Source organism: Haliotis cracherodii, unplaced genomic scaffold (genome assembly GCF_022045235.1).
Source record: "Haliotis cracherodii isolate W230 unplaced genomic scaffold, xgHalCrac1.p SCAF_9, whole genome shotgun sequence".
Lineage (NCBI taxonomy): Eukaryota > Metazoa > Mollusca > Gastropoda > Lepetellida > Haliotidae > Haliotis > Haliotis cracherodii.
This window is the reverse complement of record NW_027266343.1, coordinates 47,143,842-47,171,351: the sequence shown is the minus strand read 5'-3', so window position 1 is coordinate 47,171,351 and position 27,510 is coordinate 47,143,842. Positions and strand designations below refer to the sequence as shown.

The window sequence follows — 27,510 nt, the reverse complement described above, 5'->3', positions numbered from 1 at the left end:
TTCTTGCCTAAATGTCTTTTCCGCGACACGTTACATACAGCGTAGTTGTTATCAATGAGGAAGTTCAGCAAGATTGGTTTCTCAGTAGGCTTCACATGACATTTGCTTCAGTGTAACCAGAAGCGAGTACCGACAAAAAATAAACAAACATTTGAAATAAAGTCACATTTCGATTTAAAAAAACAACTGATGCTACCAAAGTTTTTGATATTGCCATCGTGTTTGCTGTTGAATTAAAAGATTCTACCCCTAAGCCAGGCAATTGCCGTTTAACTATTACACTATTTGTTGTAATACTTAACAAACAAATAGTGGTGATGAACCCTCTTTGTATTATACCGATCACTATTTTAAGTCATAAAATAAATTAAAAGTGTAAAACTATAATCTGTACGTATCAAACATGTAATGGCGACTCTTCGCACCCTGCAGCATGTTTTACGTCATGCAGACATCACAGTTGACACGTGTTATGACGTCACAATAGATGATGATGTTACTTCCCCAATGGGAATAGGTTGCAGAAATGTGTCTAAATACAACATTTTCAGGTTGTTGGGGACACTATCGGTGATCAGAAGGTTTATCCATACATTCTACTGTTCCAACACACGGTTCAGTTTAATTGACAACACATTATAATCTTGAGGATAATTTATTTATTCACACTAAGTGCTGAATTCAAGTCAATCCAACATGACTGATAAGCATGTCACTTCAGTTTGCAGTCAACAGGCAGTCCATGATGACGACAACACCAGTACAAGCGAGGACTCACTCAGCAGAAGTTCAGCAAAGGATTGGACATGTAAATATGCATCGTGGAAAGACGGCCCTGGTAACTGAGGCATTCGGGAACAGGATCCATAAATTTCTGAAACAACGAAGTGTACGTATGTTATTACATATACTGATCAATGTAAGTTACGGATGTAACTTAAAATCACACATTTCACAAAATTATACATGTACATGGATTGTGATCAGTCTTCACTGTGGACTAGGATCCCGTAACAATGTTTTTGATTGTCTGTGTGTAGTTTAACGCCACAATCAGCAATATTCCAGCTACATGACGGCGGTCTGGAAAAAAAATCGAGTCTGGACCAGACAATCCAGTGATTTACATCATGAGCATCGATCTACGCAATTGGTATCGATGACATGCATCAACCAAGTCAGCGAGCCTGACCACCCGATCCCGTTGGTCGCCTTTTACGGCAAGCATAAATTGCTGAAGACCAATTCTAACTCGGATATTCACGGGTACCGTAACGGTGAAAGTCCCGTTGATTGTGGTTCGAAATTTTATCGTTCACACTCGTGCTCATGGATTTAACTCTAGTGGCACACCTCGAAGTGCTTCGTCATTTCGAATGGCAGTTAGGTTAGGTTGAGAAGTCTCATGGAAAGCGTTTGTTTTCATGCCGTGTTCGATTCCCAACATGCGTATTAGTGTGAAGTGCGTTCTTGATATTTCGGCAATGATATTACTTGAGCCTTGTTAAAACGTCCCAGAAGCCTACTCGTTCACTGACAGCACTAGTTGCCATCCACACCAAGGTTGCACATCTTGATCAAACTGACAGTAAGCTGAAATAGGTATTACACCGACTCACTTCAAGTTAGCAACACCAACTCACTGCTAGTTAGCAAAACTTACCTCAAAAGCCGACGGGTCGGGATGTTCATAGCGAGGGGAAGGCAGGTCTGTGCCGAACGCCCAGCCCAAGCCGTCAAGTTTATTATTATTGTACAACAGGAACATTGGGAAGAAGTCATCACAGCTCATGTCCTTCTGTATGTTGTACCAATAGTGCACTCCTTCAAAAAGTGCAATGGTGTTACATAGATCTATAGTTTTGTGGCGGCATAAACCGTTATAAATATATTTGTAGTAATTGTCAGTGGCACTAAATGATTAAACTAATGATAAAACGTTTCCAAGTGCTTTCCTGGCCAGATTTAACCCTCAGTCAACGGAAATGAATAGAGCTTTTCAGAATGTTTTTGTACTGGAATTAGAGTAATCTGCCCAGTGGGATCTGGGTGGGACCGTTTCTAACGGCTGACTGTACCAATATAGCAGCGACAAGAGGGCGATCTGGAAACCTATTTGGAAACACCGAATTTCTGCCAACATCAGAATCAATTCGTGATTAAAGACAGGGTTCTTTCAAGTCATTCAACAGTGACAATATTCTGAACATTCGAATTGGGCCGACTATTTGGGCTGGGAATTTGTACGGCGATTGGATATTTTTCAGCTACAGCTGCAAAACCAGTCCATTTTTAATCAAAACCATGAGCCTAGATAAATAAAAATTGTAAAAACATCTTGCAACAATGTTTTTTTGTGGATCACAATTTCTTTTATTTTTTCACAAGTCTTATGCATACTTTTTGCATTCAAGCTTTTTTTCGGACGTTTTTGTTTCGGATAAAATCACAGCACTTGTTGCATGCAAAATTATACAACCCACAAAATCCGTCTGATTTGAATAACTCTATTAACGACATTTATGTCGATTTTAGGGATGTATAGGATATGTAATCCCTGAGCAAAGGAAGGGAGCAATTAACATAAACTGTGTTGGTCCACTGTAAACTTACCCATTCCGAAAAAACATTTTCCATTACCCCATCCGCTTCCCGTTGTGTCGGCTTCGTTCATTGGGATTTTGATGACGTTCCTCGGTGTGGAGCCATTTTGAATCAGCAGCTGTGTTCCTGTTCCTTCAGATGAGAACATTTCAGCCGTCCGGCCAACGCTGCAAATGGCACCTGTTAAAATAGTGAGTGAGTTTTATGCCGCTTTTAGCAATATTCAAGCAATATCACTGCAGGGGACATCAGAAATGGGCTTCACACATAGTATCCATGTCGGGAATCGAACCCGGGTCTTTGGCGTGACGAACGGTCCAAAAGACACATGTTCAACTAATCCATAGTATCCACGACTCAACTTTACATGTGCTAAGTAATGTTGTAAGTGTACATGTTTTAATTATCCATAACGTCCACGACGCAACTGTACACGTGCTGATTAATTTTGCAAATGGCACCTGTTGAAATAATCCATAATATCCTCGACTCATATTTACATGTGCTAATTAATGCTGCAGGTGTCCAAACCAACACATAAGTCTCTTTTCCATATATAAATATGACATGGTCGTACTAGAACATAGTTTCTCTCTAGAGTAATAACGATGTACTGTCAGTTAAACTGTACCAGTTACGCTGAAAATATGTTCTAATTCTACGAACAAACGTATATTTAAAGATGAGACAACCTTTTAAGAAATGTTCGTGTCGTAATTGGATATTTTGTAGCGCAAAAACTCACGACTTACTTATAAGTAATATGATAATGTGCGTGGTGGGAGGCGTTAATAAAATCCTCGATTCATTGTAATTGAGAGTGGGTTACGCTTGAAAAGCAGTTTATATTAATCGACAAACGTCATTTTCAACGCTTGTTGCGATTGGTTGTAAAAAAGCACTGTACGCGATTATTTACATCTAACCGTCCACAAAAAATAAGCGATACATTTTCCCACTGAAATAACAAAGCCTCGTTTTGGATCCTCAGGAGAAGACGCTTCAGGCAACGTCAATGCTGAGAGGACGTTTTGGTTTTGTATGGTGGGTATACGTAATAAGTGTCCCGTATGCACTTTAAACATTACAATATACAATCATCAGAATTATATTCACGACAAGAACACACGTTAATAACCAGCACTTAATGAGGAAATTCACTTTAAATGTTCGAAGCGAATGGTAGAAGACATTTTGGAGGGTGATTTCAACATATGATCACTCACTCCTCACTTTTGGTTGATCACACCCACACATTCTTTATATAGAAGGTGTTTTAGATTCATAAAGAAATGAACAATATGAATCTCCGTTCATTAATTTGTTTTGTTCAAGCAACTGTTTGGGATCCAATACACCTATTTTAATTTTTATGTTTAGTGTCACTGTGTGCTCAATCACATGCATATTCTGACGTTTTCTCAACAAACACATTTGACCTGAATTTCAATTCATTGTGCCTTATGAAGTGTTTTTATCAGACAGGATGCCTCCCAACACTGCGTCGACGAAAGGCTGGACTTTTATACAGATCTAACTATGAAGGCCAGTCCCTTGGTACCTAATAACCGCAGATATAATGGAGAAAACCCCAGCTCTTTGATGTCAGAATAATAGAGACCAAACAAGAAGGATCAGTAACCAAGTACAAAGTTCACTGCATTGGCTGGCCCTCCAAGTATGACCAATGGGTTGAGGACTCAAACATTGAAACAAGGTCAAGCCTGGAGAGGACAGGCTAACAGGTCATTTTCATGTTTCAACTTTTGAACTCAATCAAGGACAACCTCACATTTTCACGTGGTGTAGATTATTTGGTTTTCATCCGCTTTCCTATCTCATCCCCAGAGGTTGCCAGCTCTCTGTTGGAACTGTCAACAAAAACACTTCAATCGAAGAATGGCCAACTGTACAGGAGTGAATTCACCTTCCTTGATGAACACTCACCAGACATCCTCTTTGGACAGGACTGGTGGTACAGGATCTTAAACCCAGCTGATGACTTCGACTATATCAACAGGGAAATTGTCCGCTTTGGATACTATGAGAGAAAACCCCGTGAAGAGTACACAACTGACATGAAATGAAAATTGGTACATCGCGGATTTATCTTCTTCGTGCAGAAGGGAGAAAGGAAACATGATTCAACAAACATCATCTTGATAGCTCATTTGTTTTGTTTGACAAAGTAGCAGCAGCTGTCCTACTACAGTCGTACTTAATGAACTAGTAGCAAAGCATGATAAGACTTAGAGGGGGGGGGGGGGGGGGGGGGGGGGTGCAATATGGATATGGATCAGTGATCAGGAAGGCTTAAAGGCTGCAATATAAAACTGTAACGAATGTTGTCTACAAAACCCAAACATGTAGATGGGAAGAAGTATAGAATACTGAAAGTGTCATCCAAAGAAAATACTTTGTCCAGATCACAGCATTACAAACGAAAACACATGTTGTAGAAGACTATAAAAAAGCCTTGACTTTCATAAACATTTATGAACTAGACCCATTATCAGTACGGGCACAAAGGGCAGATGGTCAAAAGTGTTTAGTTTCTTTAACTGAAAATACTGTAACCAGTGATAAGGAAAATATTGCCACCAATTTAGATAGACTTTTGCATCTCAAAGATACGCAAAATATTTCAACAAATCATATCATGAATTATCACTGACAATATCGTTTTTACCAAGGTCACATGTTTTGTCTCAAAAAATGAAAGAATACAATGATACTTTCAAAATAGTTAACACTCCAGATCATAGTTTTGGTTTACAGAAACCCCTGAAAGATATATTAGGTAAATGTGTGTCACACATTTTGTAAACAGGGGCTAAAGAGAAGTTTCTTGAAAGTAAACATCTGCATGTTAAACTAACTGGTGATTATTAAAATTCGGGTTCACCATACTTGTGGAGGAAACCTGTCTATCTGTTAATGGCAATTACATACAAGATGTATTTTCAGGGAAAGAAACGTATCAGAATGTTTCAGATGCTCTGACGGAAATCATTGATGAAGCCAGAGAATTAGACCATGTAGTTATTCTTGGTCAAATAGTTTAGGTGACTTTTATTCTGGGTGGTGATCTTAAGTTTCTGAACATGGTCTCAGGAATATCATTATGTGCAACTACAGTTGTGTGTGGTGTAAATGTCAATCGAAAGACCGATATATCACCATCATGCAGTGGTCAGTTAGTGACGTTTCCCAGGGAGCAAAAACTGTACAGGAAATGTCTATGATGGCCCCCAAGAAGGACACATAACTTTAACTGTCCCCCTCTGTTTGACTTTATCCCAATAAATAGAAGGTTATGCTAAACAAAACAGAATAGTTTCTTCACAGAGTTATAGGAGAAGTCTAATGGAAATATAATGTAGTTTGTGTCAAGGGCAGGGTCATAATAGGCGGTCATGTACCAACAGGAAAAGACAAACTGATCATGAGTAGGATGGACCCCTAGATATGGCATGAAGTGCATATATGTGATAATACTAGCTTTAAGATCGGGTGTTCTCTTTAATGATAGTAATAACTATATAGCTTTATGTGACAGATAATCTACCATAGGCTTATTCACTGGATTTAAACTGAAACATATTCCAAGATTCGGCAGATTATTAGGAAATGAAACAAATCAGATTTAATATGTGTGAAGGTTATACACATTTTTGTATTGTCTTGTTTTTCATTTAATAAACATTCCATTATAATTCGTAAAGAGGTTAAAACACGTTTTGTGTAGAGTATAATGCTCTTCAAATGAAAAGGTTTTTTATGTAGTGCTATTGAATGTGGCAGTGTTTAAGGTAATTTCTGAGACGTTTTGTTAAAACATTTCTGTACATGTAACATGTTTGCACAGACAGTGAATATGAAAGTGTACAAATGTGATTTCAGTAGTGACATGAATGGCACGATCTGAGACGGCAAACAATTATAACAATTATTTTGTCAATATTTTGCCCCAACGAAGTTTAGGGCATCATCAGGGTATCAGTCACATGTCTTTTGTAATATTTTTTACACATTTCACTGTTTATATCATCACCAAGGAGCAGGTGGGTATGGCTTAGTGAGGAATACACCGTGTTAATTTATGCTGCAGACTTTCAGTAAAGAATACCTAGTCGTGGTCGATAAACATGGCAACTCTCAAAACAGTTCAGTTACATTTTAATGCATCACCAGCAAAGACATGTGCAGAAATACGTTTAGTTTATTAGTTTAAGAATTTCTTCCTTGTGTAATAGTGGACAGTCGTTCGGAGGGCAATTTGGTTATCTCAGTTAAAATCACAATGATTGTTTTGATTGAAACAGTTCTCTCTAGTTTAAATCGTTCTTTGGAAATTTAACATGAACGCTGAATGCGTATTGGGGGAAATATATTGCCATTGTTTCTGTATTTATTCTAGTTTCGAACATATTTCCTGTATGGAAATAGTAGGTGTCTCGAGTACCCTCGACTCAATTATGCTTCAATTATTTGTTTTTTAGATTTGTCATAAATAAACATTTTACAACATACAAAGACTTGGACATATATTCATTAACGTGATTTAGTTGATTGGTGAGTAGATATGTTTCGGGAAAGAACAGCTTGGATTTCCTGTGTAAACACCCCTTTAACATGGACTCTCCAATTTCGTTCTGAAAAAGTAGGTGACGAGACGAAAAGAAGTGGAAGTGGTATGTTTTGACTTGCCTGTTTCAATAATCCATAATATCCACGATTCAACTTTACATGTGAGAGTGTCACCAGTTTTCAGAATCCATGACATCCACGACGCAATATTACACGTACTAATTGATTTTGCAAATGGCACCTGTTAAAATAATCCATGATATCCACTACTCAACTTTACATATGCTAATTAATGCTGCGAGTGTCACCTGTTTAAATAATCAATATTATCCTCGACTCAGCTTTGTACACATCTGCTCAGAGCATTTGATGATACAGAGGTGTCGTTTGTGACGTGAAGTATGTCATTGTTTGTGATCGTCATGGTTCAAATAATAAATTAGAGACGATTGTCGAAAATAAGGCCACGCCCATTGTCTGATTACTGTTTCCTGATTTGTTTGACAATAGAATGGGCTGGACTTGTGTTGAATTATTGCTATGTCTATTGTCATTTTTTTGTAAGTCATTAAAAAGCAATCTGTGAAGTTTTAACTGTTGACGTATTTTATTAATAGTATGCACAATGCACAGTTTGCTCACCGTTGTTTTTACGTTTGTACTTGCATAAACGCAAAAACTATTTAAGTCAATAAGTAATATACAGCAATATATGAAAAGGAGAGTGTTGATCAACACTACTAGCAACACTTCCGATTCACAAAGCGTCGACTATCGCAACTCTATAATTCAACCGTTGGGGTAGAGTAGTCTACTGGTTAGAGCGTTGGATCGTTACGTTGTAGACCAGGATTTGAATGGTAAAATGTGTGAAGTCGATTTGTGATGACCTGCGGTGGAACGTCAAGAACAGTGTCTTGCGCTGAAATCGGGTGAATTATTATAATAAGCATTATATGTTTGTTTGTTTGTTTGTTGTTCAACGTCGCACTCTGCAATATTCCAGCTGACAAGATAGACACAATTTTTATGGATAACAACTTCTTTAATACTGTAAAAGGCGACGTTTCGGTATAGATCCTTATACCATTGTCCTTGCTTGACAACGGTATAAGGATCTATACCGAAACGTCGCCTTTTACAGTATTAAAGAAGTTGTTATCCATAAAAATTGTGTCTATCTTGTCATCCGCCAACTTCTAAGTAATGCCTATCAAACAAAATATTCCAGCTATATGACGGCGGTCTGTATAGTCAAGTCTTGACAAGATAATCCAGTGATTGAGCATCGATCCAGGCAATTGGGATACGGTCATTCTCATCAACCAAGTCCGACCACCCGATCCCGTAAGTCGCCTCTCACGACAAGCATACTCGCCTTTTACGGCAAGCATGGATTGCTGATGAACTATATATGTATGTATGTGACAAGTCGGATACATACAAACACTTTTTTGTTTTGTTTTATGTCTATTCATGTTATTATGATGAGATTGAAATTTAACTTCATGTCATAGATCAACCATGACCGGTCTCATGTACATTTGAAGGGGTTGTGAACCATTAACTGAGCCACAGGCTTGTACCGAACTTTGGTAGTGGCCCGGACGTGTGCGTGCATGCTAGCGTGCGTGCGTGCGTGTGTGTGCGTGCGCGTGTGTTTGTCGGTTTATGGTACTAGTCCATTGAGGTAACATGCCGCAGTTTAACACGAATGCGCTACTCGAACACAGTATACTGACTCGAGCCGAGCAGTCCTTGTTTTATCCCCTCAATACCTAACGGCAGGAAGGGTAACAACAAATAACATCTTTTATCGTCTTTTTGTTGGAGGCGGCGGGGATCGAACCACCGACCTCCTTCTCTCCGGGCATCCGCTCTATCCACAAGGAGTTGGTCAGTTCCAAAACTCTTTAAGGTCGATGTACTAGTATATGTGGTTATGTCCAACTAACTCACACAACCCCCTACCCACAACATCACCACCAATCCAAAACACTCACACCCTCAGCCCCTTACTTGGGTCAGTGAAGTAGGCTGTAATGAAGTAGTAGTCTCTGTCCGTCACAAAGGGGTTGTTCATCATACGTGCAAATGGGTAGCCGTTGTCTTGGCCAGTGGGAATCTGGAAGAAGCATTTTCGTTGTCATTTTGTTTCAGCCATCCATAAGCCCGTGAAGCTACGGGGTAGAATAGGTCTTCAGCAACCCATACTTGCAATAAAAGGCGACTGTGCATGTCGTAAGAGGCGACTAACGGGATCGGGTGGTCAGGCTCGCTGACTTGGTTGATACATGTCATCGAATCCAAATTGCATATATCGATGTTCATGATGTCACTCACTGGATTGTCTGGTCCAGACTCGATTATATACAGACCGCCGTCATATTGCTGGAATATGGAGTGCGGCGTTAACAACAAACTAACCAAACCAACCACCCACGTGTCTACGTTTGATTTTTAATGCCGCAATATTCCAGCAATATTAGGTCCTGTAAACACTCACGGCCGGACACGACAAACCAATTATTGATATTTTGAGCTATGTTCCACACCGTTGCCGTACGGTGACACTCAATCAACCAAGTCACCGAACCTGACGGCTGATCCATTTTGTCGCTACAGGCATTAGATGTCCGAGGGCCTATTCTAAACCGGAATCCGACCCGTGAAGTACCGAGATAGAACGGCTCTTCAGCAACCCATGCTTGCCGTAAAAGGCGACTATGCTTGTCGTAAGAGGCGACTAACGGGATCGGGTGGTCAGGCTCACTGACTTGGTTGATACATGTCATCAATCCCAATTGTGTGGATCGATCCTCATGATATCGATCACTGGATTGTCTGGTCTAGACTCGATTATTTACAAACCGCCGTCACATAGCTGAGCGCGGCGTTAAACAACAACCTAAACCGGAATCCACACGGCGGTATTTTCAATGTTTCTACATATGTGCCCACACCCAGTGATATGATATTAACACCTACCCCTGCCTGTAGGCCAGCGATGTAGCCATTCACGTCGAAGATGAGGATGACAGCTGTGTCTCCGTCCTTGGCATAGCGCTTACCGGCAAACTTAGAGTTCTCTGAAACAACATACAGGTATCGTACAGGAAATGTGGTAGATTAAAATACATATATAATGACGCAATGAAGTTATTATGGTCCTGGTGTCGGTTTTGATTATGACATCTTTAATCGAAAGGGTAAACAAAAATGCTGGGATTCAAACATTTTTGCCAAGAAATGAATTTTAGTTCTTGTACTATAATTTATTGGCACATTTGCCGCTTAATTATAGCTCAGTATCAATCCATGCTCAACAGAGGACATGAGTCGTAAAAAGCTGTCCATCTTACCGACATCCTATTCTTTTGACCTCCAACAACAGAGCCTTGGCTCAGTTTCTTCATGTAGATGAAGACAGTAAGTACTTTTTGATTCAATAACCGATTAGGGCTGATGTTTGTGATAGTCATAACATGTCTTATTTTAGAAAAGATAACGATGAAGTGAAGTTTATTAAGTATGTCTAGACATATACTAATATTAATCATTATGATTACTTTAAATAGGAATAATACAATATTTTACACTGCGAAGGAAATTACTACTTATAATTAAAACCGAAACCTGGGATTCGGGCCAGAGGCCATAGATATCTTACACGTCAAACGAACGCACGTTCACAGACAAACGAATTGCGACGTCTGATGGTCCTTGGCAACATGTGCCAGTGGTGGTGATGATGAAGATGATGATGATGATAGTAAAATAGCATTTTTCATATATTTAGTCAAATTTTGATGAAAACCTCCACAGTTTGAGATGAGAGAGTATCCGTCCTCGATTGCGTCTGACTCTGTTCTCGGAAGTTTGGCGAAGACGTTTGAGCTGAATATATTTAGTCCAAATGTGACTGAAAGAAAAGAGGGAAAAAAGGTATGGACAACATCAAGTATAATTAATAACTGTATGTGTTATTATCAACAGTATTAACATGGCAATACAGGTTTCCGTTTCTAAAATCCTAAACAGTGAACCCACTTCAACGAAGTATCGAGTGATCCGTAGTTCGAGTTCGAGTTCAGTTTGAAACCTGATCTTGTCCTTTTTGATAAATCCAATAATATCATTTATATTGTTGAATTTTCTGTCTCCTTTGACACTAATATGATTGACAAGATTCAGGAAAAACATGGCAAATACATGGCAATATTGTTCTCGATCAGTGCCTTAGGTTGATTGACATATTCCGACAATCGGGGCTGCGTGTAGAGGGGTCAAGGGCCCTGATCTGATCGATGATTGTTTCGGAATCAATTGTCAAGGTATGTACAATATCAGTGGAAAGCAGGGAAACGGACAGGATGCACAGTACCTTGGAGTTTGTCCCAGTCTGGAGCTGCAACAGAAAGGGGGTAGGGTTAGGTCTAACTGGAGGTTTAATGCCGATGTCACCTGCTGTTACTTGCGTTCTGTTACATATCTTGTCATCACTTTTAACTATAGTTCTTGTCATCATTTTCACATTTCATGTCGTCACTGTACATTTTAGTCACCATTGTTTTACCTTATTTGTCATCACTGTTTTTGTCATCACTTTTAATTTTCTTGTCATCACTGTATAAATTTCTTATCAATGTTTACATTTCTTGTCATCACTTCAACATTTCTTGTCCCCACTGCTTTACATTTCTAGTCACCACTGTTCTGCTTTTGGTCATAACTGTTTTTTCCAGTTCTTCTTATATCTGTTTGACATGTCTTGTCGCTGCTTTAAGTTTCTAGTCATCGCTGTTTTACATTTCTTGTTCCTGTTTTACATTTCTAAACATCACTGCTTTACATTCCTTGTCATCACTAATAAATGTCATGTCATCACTTTAACATTTCTTGTCGTCACTGTTTTTCGTTTCTTTTCACTGTTGTACATTTCTTGTCACTGTTTAACATTCCTTGTCATCGCTGTTTTACATTTCTTGTCACTGTCTTACATTTCTTTTCATCAATGTGTGTACACTTATTGTCGCTGCCTCAAGTTTCTACTCATCACTGTTTTACATTTCTTGTTACTGTTTTACGTTTCTAGACTTCACTGCTTGAATTTTTTGTCATTGTTTTAGTTTCTTGTAATCACTTTTGAATTTCTTGTCATCACTGTTTTACATATTTTGTCAGGACTTTAACATCTCTTGCCCCCACTGTTTTACATTTCTTGTCATCACTGTTTTACATTTCTTGTCACAGTTTTACATTTCTTGTCACCACTGTTTAACTTTATTGTCATTACTGTTTTTTCTTTTCTTTTCTTAGCATCATAGTTTCATATTTCCTTCCACTCTCTTACATTTCTTGTCATCACTTGATTACATTTCTTGTTTCTGCTTTAAGTTTCTAGTCATCACTATTTCACATTTCGTTTTACTGTTTTACATTTCTTGTCTGCACTTTTAAATTTCTTGTCATCCCTGTTTTACATTTCTTGTCATCAATTGTTTACATTTCTTGTTGCTGCTTTAAGATTCTAGTTATCACTGTTTTACATTTCGTTTTACTGTTTTACATTTCTTGTCAGCACGTTGACATTTCTTGTCATCACTGATTCATTTCTTATCACTGTTTTACAGTTCTTGTTATCACTGTTTTACATTTCTTGTCACTGTTTTACAATTCTTGTCACAACAGTTTTACATTTTGTGTCATCACTGTTTAATATTTCTTGTCACTGTCTTACATTTCTTGTCATCAATGTTTGTACACTTTTTGTCGCTGCTTCAAGTTTCTACTCATCACTGTTTTACATTTCTTGTTACTGTTTTACGTTTCTAGACTTCACTGCTTTACTTTTTTTGGTCATTGTATTAGTTTCTTGTAATCACTTTTGACATTCTTGTCATCCCTGTTTTACATTTCTTGTCATCACTTGTTTACATTTCTTGTTGCTGCTTTAAGATTCTAGTTATCACTTTTTTACATTTCGTTTTACTGTTTTACATTTAGTTTTATTGTTTTACATTTCTTGTCAGCACTTTTAATTTTTTTGTCACTGTTTTACATTTCTTGTCATCACAGTTTTACATTTTGTGTCATCACTGTTTAATATTTCTTGTTATTGTTTTACATTTATTGGCACCTTTCTAGCCATTATTTTACATTTATAGTCATCACTTTTACATTTCTTGTAATTACAGTTTTACATTTCTTGAAATCCCTTTTACATTTATTATCATCATTGTTTTACATTGCTTATCACCGCTGTTTTACTTTGTTTGTCATTGCTGTTTCACTTTAAATGTCATCACTTTTACATTTCTTGTCGTCACTGTTTTTCGTTTCTTTTCACTGTTTAACATTCCTTGTCATCGCTGTTTTACATTTCTTGTCACTGTCTTACATTTGATGTCATCACTGTTTGTACACTTTTTGTCGCTGCTTTAAGTTTTTATTCCTAGTTATTATACTGCCCTTCGTCGGCAGAATTTTATACAGTTTAAAATATATTGTTGATGTCAATTTTTGTTTCGTCACGATATGGCTGATATATTGCCGATGTGACGTTAAACTTTAACTCACTCACTCACTATTAATGTAGTTCTCTTCACGATATGGCTGAAATATTGCCGATGTGACGTTAAATCTTAACTCACTCACTCACTTAAGTTTTTATTCATTTCATTTCTTGTTACTGTTTTACGTTTCTAGACTTCACTGCTTTACATTTCGTGTCATTGTTTTCATTTCTTGTCATCACTTTTAAATGTCTTGTCATTAATGTTTTACATTTCTTTGATATCACTGTTTTACATTTCTTGTCACTCTTTTACATTTCTTGTCATCACTGTTTTACAATTTGTGTCAACACTGTATAACATTTCTTGTCTCTTTTTTACATTTCTTGTCACTGTTTTGCATTTCTAGTCACTGTTTTGCATTTCTAGTCATCACTTTTAGATTTCTTGTAATTAGTTTTACATTTCTAATCATCACTGTTTTACATTTCTTATCATTGTTTTACATTTCTATTCACTGTTTTACGTTTTTGTCATCACTTTTACATTTTATGTCATCAGTGTTTTACGTTTCTTGTCATCACTGTTTTACAGTTCTAAGTTTTAATTCTTTTGTCATCACTTTTGTACATTTCTTGTCACTCGTTGACATTTCTTGTCATCACTGTTTTATATTTTACGCCCCATGGAATGAGGTTCGGCACATACTCGATTATTCTCCAGCTTTGTAGTTTGTTTTGTATTTACATCACCTTGGGCATCCACACAGGTGTGTGGGACTGACCCTACTGTTCACTGACACGTTGATAGCCGTGTAACTTTTTTTGGGCTGTGATTATAATGGTCAGGGGTATGTACTGACTATCTTCTGTTTTTGGTTTAAAATGACCAATAAGGTTTGAAAAACAGAATAAGACCACGCGAGATGCAAGAACAATTGTGACTCTAAAGAATAAGAACGCGACAGGAATTAATTGATTAACAAATAGAAATTGTAACAGTGATCCTTGAGTAAGCCGGAATGTCTTCCAATGATAAATATGTTCGCACCACCATCCGGTTTCGTACTATCAGGCTCAAATTACCCCTTTGTGAAACATTCTGTTGTTACACAGCGTAAAACAACATTCCCAGATGTATGTTACCTCCGATGGGTAATGGAACAACCCAGGTAGAGAATACTAGAACATGACATCATATTAGTCTTTATATGATTTCTTGTGATCTTTTCTCAGAGAATAATTAGAGACATTAAGAATAATAACAATACCATAGATTCAGTTCTTTTATGTTTTGTAAAGACATTATAACAAATCATCAGGAAGGCAAAACAGCGAGGTGTCTGCAGCACGTATCTGTGTAGTCTCATCTCTACGCTTCTGAACAGTACTGAAACTGACACAGTTTACTGGTGTCTCCTGCATAGTGATCATGCTCAGTTTGGTTACAGATCATTGGTTACTGTGTCTTACTGCTGTCTTACCTAACCCTGTTCTTCACTGTCCAACAACTGCCTGTCTAACGAATGGCAGATATCGCTTTTGCCACATGGTAAATGCCACAAAGCACTGATTTGTCTAGGCCCTACTACCTTTCCTGTAGAACTATTGTCGCCCACCCGACTGGTATACCCAACCAGTAACCTGTTACTGTGAAAAGAACGATTTAAAGGATTCACTATAATAACAAAAATACGAATTCTACTTTTTACGGACGAAAATAGGAAACATTTCCTCGCCTCTCCTTACCTCTCTGGTGAGTACGGGTTGATACTGGCCTGATGGTATTGTCTGCAGCCTATCTCTATAGCTGTTGTGTACTCACTGATATTATCTCTTTGTGCTCTTGTTTTGTATATGGGCCAGAGGCCTTTCGCACAATAAAACAAATTGATCTTGATCTACTGGTCTGATAAAAGAAAATAAATCATAATAACTCTTTGACAGTAAAGGCGAAACACAGAATAATTGCTCTTAAATTTCCCCAGAAAAAGCAAATAATAAGGCGATTGCTGATGAAAAGGGTAAAATCAAAGATAACTGGACTTACATTTTCCCCAGAAGAAAGCATTACATAAAGTAAATGCTGTGATGAAAACGGCCAAACGCAGCATGACTCGACGAGCTTGTTCACGTTGAAACACCAAGTCTGTTGTATACATCAATCCCTTCGCTTGCATATATATATACACTTTCACTGTGAGTACGACATATGGAACTGTGCAACTTCAAAACGCATGCGTCATTCAAAATGTAGTGCAAATCAATATTTGATAAAAATATTATGTTTAAACAAGTACTCTGTAGCCCAGCTGCGTGTTCCTGTAAACACGTGTTTTTCAAACATAGATATCTCGGCAAATTGTATTTACTAGTTAAGTGCTGTGACAGGCACGTTTTCCAGGTGAACACATGTTTTTCTGCTGGGTCATATGGCGTTGAACGTAAACAACCTTTGTTCAGCAAGTGATCGATGTTTGATAGCCTTGTATTACGTTCTCCTGGGACATTTGCAAACATTGTTAACTGCACCCTAAAAATATTATTCATGTGAACTACTGTCGAGGCTAGGAGATAATAACGAAAAAAGAAGCCCGTGTTGGTTTTCAGTAATCTATTGATACAGCTTTCACAGCTGTCTTGCGTTTTGCGCTGAATGGAATCTACTTCGTCGGATAATCGACACTGGTTGGTCTCTGACGTTACCGTTTTATATTGTTATGCCACGTACTCACATATCCATCACAACAAGTTAATTACAACTGGTATTTTCCCCACGAGACAATCTAATAGTTAATGTGTTTGAGCAAGTTATGATTGAGGTTGAAATCGTTACAATAAGTGGAGCCGTTGCATGACAGATATTTTGTGAAAAAAAAGCATGAAACTTGGTTTGATATTCCAAACATTTATCGACATGGTGCCACCCAAAACATCTAATATGGCCGCCATGGGGGAATTAAACTCTAGTATATCTCATGTGAACATAACTCACAATCTAAATATCTGAAGAAACATGAACATTTTGGAAATAATTTACCCAACACTACACCTATTATCCAAATATTGTAATTATAATAGACTATTTATGTTGATTTAGGTAATCTAAAGTGTGAAAAAAATATAAACATATGCATTTCTTACTTTTTCGACATATCTGTTAAGACACTTCATGAAGGCCAATTAATTATATCAATATTGTATGCTCATAAGGTGAATACAATGACAACAAAAGAATATGTAAAGAACAATATTTGTATTTATTAAACTATGATGTAAATGGCTAATGGTTTTGGTTGGTTAGGGGCAATTAAATGTGGACACAGTTGACACCACAATATCAAAGTGATGTAATAATTGAATGTGCCACAACACAGTCACACCTTGCTCTGCAGCCCCTCTCAGACTTACAACTACATCTCAGAAGCTCTTGGCATGACTTAGAAGCTTGTAGCAGTGTAGTCTATAAAGGCTCATAGCCATGTGCTACTGATGTTAGGACCCCTGCTTCAGTTGGTGTGGGAAGACTAGTATATTATTTTCGTCTAAAAGTGATTTGTTTTAGATCCTTCGATATTTAGCAAATTATGAACTGAAACCCCTTTCAAAGCATTTTATATTAAATTTGTGGTATAGTCATTTCATCTCCTCGCAGCGGCACTGTGATCCAGTGTTTGAATGACTAGAAGGGACTGACAACACGGGACCTACTTGAAGTCTCTCTCTATGGTATGTAGTAACTTGAATCAAACTTGCTATGACTGTCTATTAAGCCGATTAAGCCCCTCTTAAACATTGACAAATGTTGATGGAAAATAAACTTGATGTCTTTATGAGTGACTTTTCTCAGTACATTAGTTGCCATTATCGGGAATATAGTATCAGACCAAATTTAGTCAACAGAATGGTATTACAGACCTAATTGACCGATTCCGCTGATGGTTATATTTGAACTGTCCGCTATGGATGACACTATGATCGGTTTCGAAGTTATCAGCTGGAGCCATTTCATTACCAGTGAAAGTCATTGTCATGTGTGACCTACATTATTTACCAATTTGACTGTCATCAAATTTGGTCAGTTTTCAGTGAGCGACTGTGGGAACATGACGTGGCAGATATACATCCAAAACCATTCTAAGACACATTCTTGCCAGGTGTATGTCACTTTGGATTTACTCTGTCGTAAATCAAAATCATATAATGTAGTTGGAAAGCAAAAGGTGATAGTGGTATGAACTGTCTCCCATTGTATGGGCTCTCCTGTAAGATGTCTGTCATACTGTTATTGTTTACTTATGTTATGCCGCTTCGTATTGTCTGACCCAAGTAAGGGACTGGGGGTGTGAGTGTTGTGGATTGGTGGTGATGTTGTGGGTAGGGGGTTGTTTGAGTTAGTTCGACATAACCACATATACTAGTACATTGACCTTAAAGAGTTTTGGAACTGACCAACTCCTTGTGGATAGAGCGGATGCCCGGAGAGAAGGTGGTCGGTGGTTCGATCCCCGCCGCCTCCAACCAAAAGACGTTAAAAGATGTTATTTGTTGTTGCCCTTCCTCAAAGTTCGGTACCAGTCTGTGGCTCAGTTAGTGGTTCACAACCCCTTCATATGTACATGAGACCGGTCATGGTTGATTTATGCCATGAAGTTAAATTTCAATCTCATCATAATAACATGAAGAGACATAAAATGACATGTTGACATGTTGTATTGCTTTCTCTTGGGGCCCACGGATGACAAACTTTAGATCTTATCTTGACCTATATTTGTCAAGGCTTGTCTGTCGTCCCCCCGGGATTCATGTCGTCTGATTATCAGATATCACTCGGCAATATCGGACATTAAAAAAACCAGGAACCATTAACATTTATCCCAAGTGTATGAAGAGGAGTTCGGGCCATGTATCGTGCTACATAAATAATTGACAATTGTAACATACTGCGGACAGATGTCCACAATGAACAAAGAAGGATTTGCTATGTTAATGTTACTTTATCAAAATACATTCCGCCGGTGGCTCTGCAGCGAAATCGATACAATCGTCGTTGCCTGTCTTCGGAGAGACGACTTAAATGTAGAGGTGAACAAAATGGCTGCCCAGATCCAATAAAGTGTTTATGTATCGATTACTTTTGTTCACTCTCAATTACTTTACAGAAATGGACAGATGGAAATGGTTTTGTCGCTGAAGGCCTGTGATAGTATATCCAATTTGCAGTCGTGATATGTCTGTTATATACATGCATGGGAAATGTAAACCTATTTCTCTACTTGGGGTTCTTAATTAAATATGGGATAGCATTTGAAGCTTCAAATATTATCTTTGTGACCTAAGTAACTCATAAACCGAAAACATATTTGAGCTTATTTAGCTCTTTATTTTCAAACACGCTGCATATAATCAATAATGAAATATTTGACAACAAATAGGATATTGAGGAACCAATACTGCCTATTGCATTGTATATACATACATAATACAAAGCGTTCAGTGCCACTAGATAGAAAGCTCATTCGTCATAGATGTAGATTACGTGTCCAAATACATGAAGTATCAAATTCTCGGTAAACGAAACATGCATTTGTGCACAGTAAAAGGGCAAACAATGCCAATTACATTTACTGACAAACTTGATTATTCAAAATTGCACATGGTTGTGGTAAGCAATTTATGTCAATTAACTGTGTCATGGCACATACAAAAAGTTCCAATTCTCTATGGTTTGAAAAACAGTCAAAGTTAATTGTATTGTGTACAACATTAACATCTGATATATATACAACAAACTTCCACTCGCTGTACTGCCGAGTAGAACTGTGATTTCTCGCTTGTCTTCAAGGCCGATGATGTCAACTTGCTTCGACCTGCTCTCTACTGTGATACTCTTGTTAACTGCTAAAATAATATTAAAATAAGGAAGGAATCTCACACTGAAAAAACATGGACAGGGGATTTAATGTGCACAGTTATTTTATTTATCTCTGTCTACTCACAGTAACTGCTCAAAACGTCATTTGAAACAAACGAAGCGTTTTCAGGTAAGGCTTTTATTTACGTAGGTTACATTAATTAATTAAAATAACACAGAACATAAATCCATAAATTCCTATTTTTTTAGGAAAGGGTATGGGCACTCGCATTTTTAAAATGCGCATTTATGTCTTAAATCAAGAGCTGGCATTATTTTCATGTCGCATTAAATTCCTGTTTTAAAGTATATGTAACGTTGCTTTGACGCCTTGCAACAACCAGCGCCATCGGGGCACGATGCTATGCAATCATTAAAGTCACTCATCATTGTATTCTACTCGTACGACAAACAAACATCTGTGCAGTGTACAATTCCTGTCCGACATCCACACGGGCTTGACGGACAAAAAAAATAAAACCGATTTGTCTTTGAAAGGCATTTAGAAGTGATTCACATAAAGACGAGAATATATGGATGTCAACTTCTTTATTATGACGAACACAACGTTTCGGAGTATTTGCTTACTCCTTCATCAGGTGAATGAATGTCATGAGGCAGAGATCATATATATTAATTTTGTTGTCCTTACATGTACATATATATGCTCTCTGCCTCATGGCATTCATTCATCTGATGAAGGAGTAAGCATATACTCCAAAACGTTGACATCCATATATTCTCTTCCTCTCGATTTTATTATGTTATCCGAAGGAGATACAGATGACATCATACATGTACAACTGTTCATAACCACCTAATTCATTAATAAGTAGATAAAGAAGCGAGAATACTCATTCATGAACAAAAGTATATTCATTTTCAAATACGTATTCACACATATTTTACAATTATTAAGGACTATACTTATTTAGTTTCACATTAAAACATACCAAATAGTTTTACAAAAAAAGTGTCCCATTGAAAATAGATGAAGATCTTACTGTACCTCGATGGTGTTGTAGACAATAAAACAAGTATTGTTGCCTTTTGTTTAGGAGTGTGTATTGATGACTTGCAAATTTTGATTAAGTTTTATTTGCAGCCCTTTCATTCTACATTTCCAGAAGGCCCCAGAAATCGTTAAATACCACCACGAACTTTCGATGTGATACCATGACCATCGGTTTGGTAAAATACATGTCTTTTTGCAATAGAACTTAAATTAAGATAAAAGCTCCCTGCCTCTATATATCATAATGATGATTCTCAGGACATTTCCACTGTAATTGGACCCCTTTACATGGAGCTGTCTTCATGACAAAAACAATGTTTTCATTTATTCCAGACACTCAGGAAAACACCATTTCCAAAATTATTTAGACCTCAAAACTGACATTACACTCTAGGAGTGATATTGTCAATAAACCATCAACTTTGTCATATAAATGACATTATATTGTAACTACATGTAAGACTGAATATATAAGCTACATAGCTCATGGGCAGTTCATATTATTGAATTATTAATAATGTATTTAGAAGCTATTCACTTCTTTTGCGACGATTGTAAGAAACGCTCAGAATACGACATCATAATAATCAACACAAAAACTGTTTAAATCGATAGTGTACAAATTGTAACAACAATGACACAAAAATTGCAGTAAAATCACATTTAAATTGTTGAATCTAATTTTTACTTCGTGATGAAAAATATATGGTGACAATTATCAAATAGTATCATGCTTCTCTGTCAATATTACTGAAACAGGAATGTTACATAAACAGTTGGACGAAGGTCATGTCCGGTGAAGACACCAAAACAAATGTTTGAAGTTACATGTTTGACTTAACACAGATCATCTCCATAGAAGACCGAGTCTTGGGTGGAGGAAACCGTGTCACTTGGTTGGGGTCGGGGGATAAGTTCACACTCATTTGATCCACTGTTGTAGTTGACACTGACACAGGCCTGAGACATCAGGCACAGTGACACACAGGACAGCTTGGTCTGCCCAGGAATGGACGTAGCACCTGGGGAGACCAGGCGCTTTCCAAGTACCCTTGGAACCGATGACGAAGGACATCTTGGACCTGTAATATAATAACAGCCCAGTTACACAATAATTACAGTGGAACTAGACCTGTGTTAAGTGTTAGTTAAGTTCTTATTGCATAAAAATAATATGTTTTATCTCAGTAAATATTATCTTCTTTTACACGGAATACTTCAAGATGGAGAAGTTCGTAGATTATTGGTTTGAGATCTCCGATATAAATATATTTATCACACCTGACATTAGAATACTATCTTCTGATTGGTTAAGGATCGGGCAATTATTTTCCATGTAGCCCCGCTCATAAAGCCCGCTGAGAAATCAATCGGAACACGCCTTGCATAAATTGATGCATTATTTCACCTATACAATTGGCCAGTAAACACAAAATTTACTGAGATGTGGACGTTTGGGTAATCACTTATTTACTTGCACACAGAAGAGATGTAACACGCCCAGTTGGTCTTCACCCTGGTTCACAAGCTATGTGTATTGCTTCTCCCAGCTGGTTTGGTAACGAGGAATAAAATGACCTAATCTGGCAAGTGCTTTGAAGTACAAAATGAAAATCCCCCCGCAAGACAACACTATCATACACCTTAGATCAAATGACCGTGTGGACACTACCAAGTTCAAATTTCTATATGACATTTCAGCATTCAGCAAGAAGCTGTTTGGTTGTTCGGTTACAATTTTTAGCTATGCCCGTTTGCGCTTAGACGGAACCCAGTCGCAAAAATGGCCACGAGAGGGGCACGGGTCGCTATTCGGCTTGTCCCGGAATAACACGTGTTGGTCACGAATGGAGGAAGACATGTAACAGATTTGGTGTAAACGTTCAGGGTGACGAAGCACAAAGAGATAACATATGATGATCCATCTTTTTGCTGGGATGACGGTGTTCTTATGTCTGTCATATGGAAAGACATTTCATCAATGCACTGCAAGGCGGTTTAAATACATTCCTCGAAAGTGCCAACAAAGCTGTTTTTGTTCATTGGAAGTCTTGATATCCTCATGGCATGACCAAAGACCAAGTTCTGTGGGTGAAAAATCTGCTTGGAAAAACACGAAGTGTGTTGTATACACACATTGCATTCTCATGCCGTGTTTTAGTGAGCTTTGATTTCTAGCTTGTGTTTTTCTTGTCTGACCTGTTAAGCAGTACCATCATGATGTACAGTGAGTTGATCATTTGCAGTGTTGCTATGCTAATATGGATTTGAAAAAAGTTTGTAAAGTTTGGTTTCTGGAATTCTATTCCTATGACCTAGAACTACCGAGTTAATAATTGTGAAATGTTAGGCACATGATCCCAGGAAAGGTCTGTGTTGTAGTTACTCAAAGAAGTACTATCTGATTTCAGGAAACTACCCTTTTTGTCCATGTAACCCTACTCTCCAGAAACTCAATAGTGTCCTAACTGTTGTATAGTGTACGTCCCTGATGATAATATTTTAGCATTTTACTCAGCCACAACATCCGCAAAACGAAGCCATGGTCCCAGGTTCCAGACAATAATGGTACTTTAGAACTGACATAATTCAAATGTAACAAGGACATCAACTGATGTATTATCCCAAAATCATAAATTGAGATTACCTTATTCCATTATATCTAGTTCTGATGGTTTGAGGGGTGGCCCAGTCGTCTAACGCGCCGCAATCCGCTGTGCAGAGTTGCGTCCCTTGAGCACGCAAGTAACCTAATATTGTGGGTTCGAATCCCGGTTCACCCAGATTATGTTTCTAGGTTCTTCAGCACCATATCCATGCTCGCGTGTTTCACCGAAGTGGTAAACGTCTGATCAGTAACACCAACGACAGAAATACAAAGCTGGATTCAAATGAAAGTGTTGACAAAACATTTATTGATGCTATTTATGCTGTTAGGTACATGAAACATTACTTTGTTCAACAGCAAACATTGCAAACACAGCAAACATAAATTTGTCATCGCCAGAAAATAGCCAGTCTCGATTATTCACCGAAACAGATTTCATTGGACGTAAAGGGCAAAATATTTGGGAAAATGATATGAATGTATCGCTGAAAAATCAGTGATGACACAAGGTGTTCGCCCCAAAAAAGGTGATGTCCTTCCCCACCGGTAGCACCCGCCAATCACCCAATACAGACGTAAGCTAAGTACAGGATGAGGCTTTGAAACTGATTCGTGTTACATTTGGCATAAGAACGATTTTGAACTATCACATGGACAGTCATTCCATTGGGAACGGGTTCCTTTCAGTTGTACACAATCTTCATTCCTAAAAGAGAAATGCTTCACATCTATGAACCGGTTGCTTGGTTGATTTTTAATCCAGTTCGTGTAGCTAGGGAGAGTTTTGTCTGTCCAAAAGAAGGTGTTGTTCTTATATATATCCTTTAATCCGATCCATTCTAAAATAAACAAAACGTAAATTTATTGTTTTAAAATAATGTCATAAAAGTAATACAATTAGAAATGTGTCATGCAAAAAATAGAAACAGCCTAATGCCCACCTTTTTCTGAAAGCCCCAATTCTTTCCTACGAGAAACATGTATCGCGAACAATTTTGACTTAACCATTGACTTCACGTGACATTACCAGAAATTACCTATATTCATCAAGGCCTAACGCTGTCAAATGCAGTACAACTTTGCTCTGTGCCTCTAGCTACACTACATAAGCACATCTGATTAAAGGACATTACATTCAGTTTGAAAAACAACAGAAACTCCCATATCTGCAGCTACATTATAAAGGGACTAGGCTCTGGCCTGGCTCAGACATTTCAGTGAAAATGGCAAACAACAAGCACAACCGTCACATTATACGAACTGGGTAACTGATGATATGTTCTGATCTTGGCACAGCCCTAAGGAAGACATGTTACCGAGTTCCAACATTAAATCATCCTCGAGTAACATTTTCCGGTTATTGCCTTGTACATTGCTATTATAAAAACATATATAGGGCCTAAAACTATCTGCTGAAGATTGGCATTTTAGTGAATATAGCAGTTTTTAATGGGAGATGATATTTATATATGACATGACATGCTATCAAATAATACAACATATATTAGTGAAAATGTCAATATGGTATGACCTTGAAGATGACCTTGACCCTTGACATGAATTAAAATAATATTACTATCAAATACATAACACTTTTAAATGCATATGTAGATAAAGTCGTTTTATAGAAAATTGCGAACATGCCTCACGAATACCCTTTACTTTGACCTTGACCTTACACGAAGATCACCCAAGACCTCTTCCTATCTCGACTCCCCAAAAGAGAACGTGTAACCGTCTTTCCGAGTTAGGCGTAAACAAACGCTTCTTTGGGCTTTTTATTTGAGGATGACCTTGACCCGTGATATGACATAACAATTTGCCAAAAACTTCCCCAGGACTATAATGGAGATATCTATGCAGTAATATCCCTGAAGTGTCAAAGCACCAAGTGGATTCAAAGGCTTCTTAGAACCCGGAGGAGGGGGCGGCGGCAGTCAATTTCCGGCATAACCTTAAAGCATCCTCACATACATGGGGCATCTTGTACAGGAGACATTAATAAAGAACAGTGTCCATTCATGTTTTGATAGAAGTAAAATTACATTTAATGAGAAAATGTTCATATAAGCATTATGTGTAAAAAGTCTAGTCTGAGATACTCTCTAATAACCAGAGGCGGCTTGCTCACGAAGCTGCTTTTTGTAACTTGGTGAGAATTCAAGGCATCATCTGTTTGCCTGTCTGTCTATCGGTGAATCCACCCGGCCTGGAGAGGCAATGTGAGCTCATGCCGCGAGCAATCCGTCTCGGCATCCTCGTCCATAAACGTTTTACAATTCATATCTACGTAATCAATATGACCCCCCACAAGTTGTTGGCATATTCTAGTGAGTGAGTGAGTCGGGTTTATCGCCGCTTTTAACATTATTCCAGTTATATCACGGCGTGTCAGCTTAATGTGGGAGGAAAGCCCGAAGTGATGCTGGTCTAAGACGTTTACCACTTCGGTGAAACCCACGAGCACGGGTATGGTGCTGACAAACCTAGAAACATAATTGGGGCGAACCGGGATTCGAACCCATAATCGTAGGTTTCTGGCATGCCCAAGGGACGCGACTCTGCACAGCGAATCGCAGCACCGTAGACGACTGGGCCACCCGTGCCCCCTGGCATATTCTATTTCTTTTAAAGAAGTCAAAGATGGCTTCCTGCTGGACATCTTGAAATGCCAATTGAATCACCCGTAGTAATAAACATTCTCACAAAATATTGAATTCATGAATTTCAGGGAAATCGAACATGTAAAACTGTTATGGACAACTCCGATAACAGGTGAAGAAATGACAAAAGATTTCAGACCAGGTGATCTGCAGAGAGTCTTATCGTAACATGTCATAGATGCTTTTGAGGTCACTGTTGTTCAATCAAATTGAATAAAACTAGGTCGACTTTGAGCGACACACCAGTGAAGCACGGATTAACTGCACTACCGTTTTCTCCACGTATGTAAAAAACAACTTTACTTACCCAATCCCCGGAGAGGAAAGTTTTTGCCGATTTGAACCTGAATATATTTTGAGTAAATCTTTAGAAGCGTTCCCCCGTCAGCTTCACAGACTTTCAAAGCATCATCCCATGGCTTTCTGTCGTCATATAACTTCACAAGCACTATGCTCTTGCCATCACGAAGTTCTGTGTATCCTGTAACTACAATGAACGACAGCATGCGAACATCCATCCATAGGAATGTACACTTCACGCATGTGAGGTTATATTAATGGTATTCTAGTATGAATTAACAGGTTCTTTATATTAGATGGTCATTATGATCATTATGATACTGACACATTTCAGTTATGAGTGTGTGAAAGAAACTTCCTTCTGAATTACCATCTCTTCTAAACGATGATAGGTAACCTAGTGAATAGAAATTATATCATACTCTAATATAATAGGATTAATAGTAAATCGGATTCGGTGTATATACATAAACACTGGCAAAAACTGAATATCCTTATATATCTTCAAAATCCACCAGCATATGTTTCTGTTCAAATATTCTAAAAGCGTGGCATTCACCATGGTGATCATGCCTTGTGTCTAAAGCTATATACTTCGCAGTCTACACTGCGTTCTGCTACCCAGCCGTTTTGATTGTAAATATAATATGTGTAAGTTGTTCATCGCCGCACTCAGCAATATTAAATTAAATACTCATTAATCAATGTAATTTGGAAAGCTGACATGCAATCAAGCAGTCACCGAGCCTGACCTTCCGATTCGTTTAGCCGCTTGTTACATGCATTGTGTGCTGAAGGCCTGTATTCTCACCCGGAATCCACACGGGTTTGATTTGTACCAGAAACATATGACGTCATACAATTTTGATGTGATTTTGTTTCAGTGTGACATCATATTCTTTCTCTACTCAAAATACGAACCATTCCGTTTCTTTTTGGATTCGTCTCCTTTGCCTTCTGGAGATTCATGTTGGTTTATATTGTCCATGAGCTTAGTTTCATTATGTTGTTTTTCTTCTTTTCCATAATTTGAGATTTGTTGCCCATTGCTCTTGAAACAGTTGTACCATTCGGACGCAATCAGCTTTGTCACCCAGGTTCCCAAGGAGCCTTGTTTTTGTGTTGGTGTGATTACATGCCTGCTTGTGATTTCACACTTCTCTAGATGACGAAGGGACCAAGACAGTGTAAGTTATCTGATAAATCAATTTGCTGCTGTTAATATCAAGGTGATCACCTAACCATGTTAATAATATGTCGACGTGTATGTTAAAATCCGAATCCGTTCATTGGCTTAACCCA

The 27,510-nt window shown here is 38.0% G+C and overlaps 1 protein-coding gene across 1 annotated transcript; it reads right to left on the bottom strand.

The window, feature by feature from the left end:
* Positions 1-644: 644 nt before the first annotated feature.
* Positions 645-15,893, bottom strand: LOC139452381 (uncharacterized). The gene is made up of 8 exons (XM_071233841.1): positions 15,759-15,893; positions 11,579-11,602; positions 11,012-11,116; positions 10,183-10,283; positions 9,214-9,319; positions 2,614-2,784; positions 1,664-1,824; positions 645-874 (listed from the first exon to the last, which is right to left on the bottom strand). The coding sequence occupies exons 1-8, from the start codon at positions 15,886-15,888 to the stop codon at positions 779-781; spliced, it is 894 nt and encodes a 297-aa protein (XP_071089942.1). The 5' UTR covers positions 15,889-15,893; the 3' UTR covers positions 645-778.
* Positions 15,894-27,510: the final 11,617 nt, after the last annotated feature.

Excerpts from the sequence above, each read along its gene's own strand:
- LOC139452381 (XM_071233841.1), bottom strand. The coding sequence starts at position 15,888 with ATGCAAGCGAAGGGATTGATGTATACAACAGACTTGGTGTTTCAACGT. Across the intron at positions 11,117-11,578 it reads AGACTGGGACAAACTCCAAG|TCACATTTGGACTAAATATA; the intron begins GTACTGTGCATC and ends CTTTTCTTTCAG. Across the intron at positions 875-1,663 it reads CCGACCCGTCGGCTTTTGAG|AAATTTATGGATCCTGTTCC; the intron begins GTAAGTTTTGCT and ends TCGTTGTTTCAG.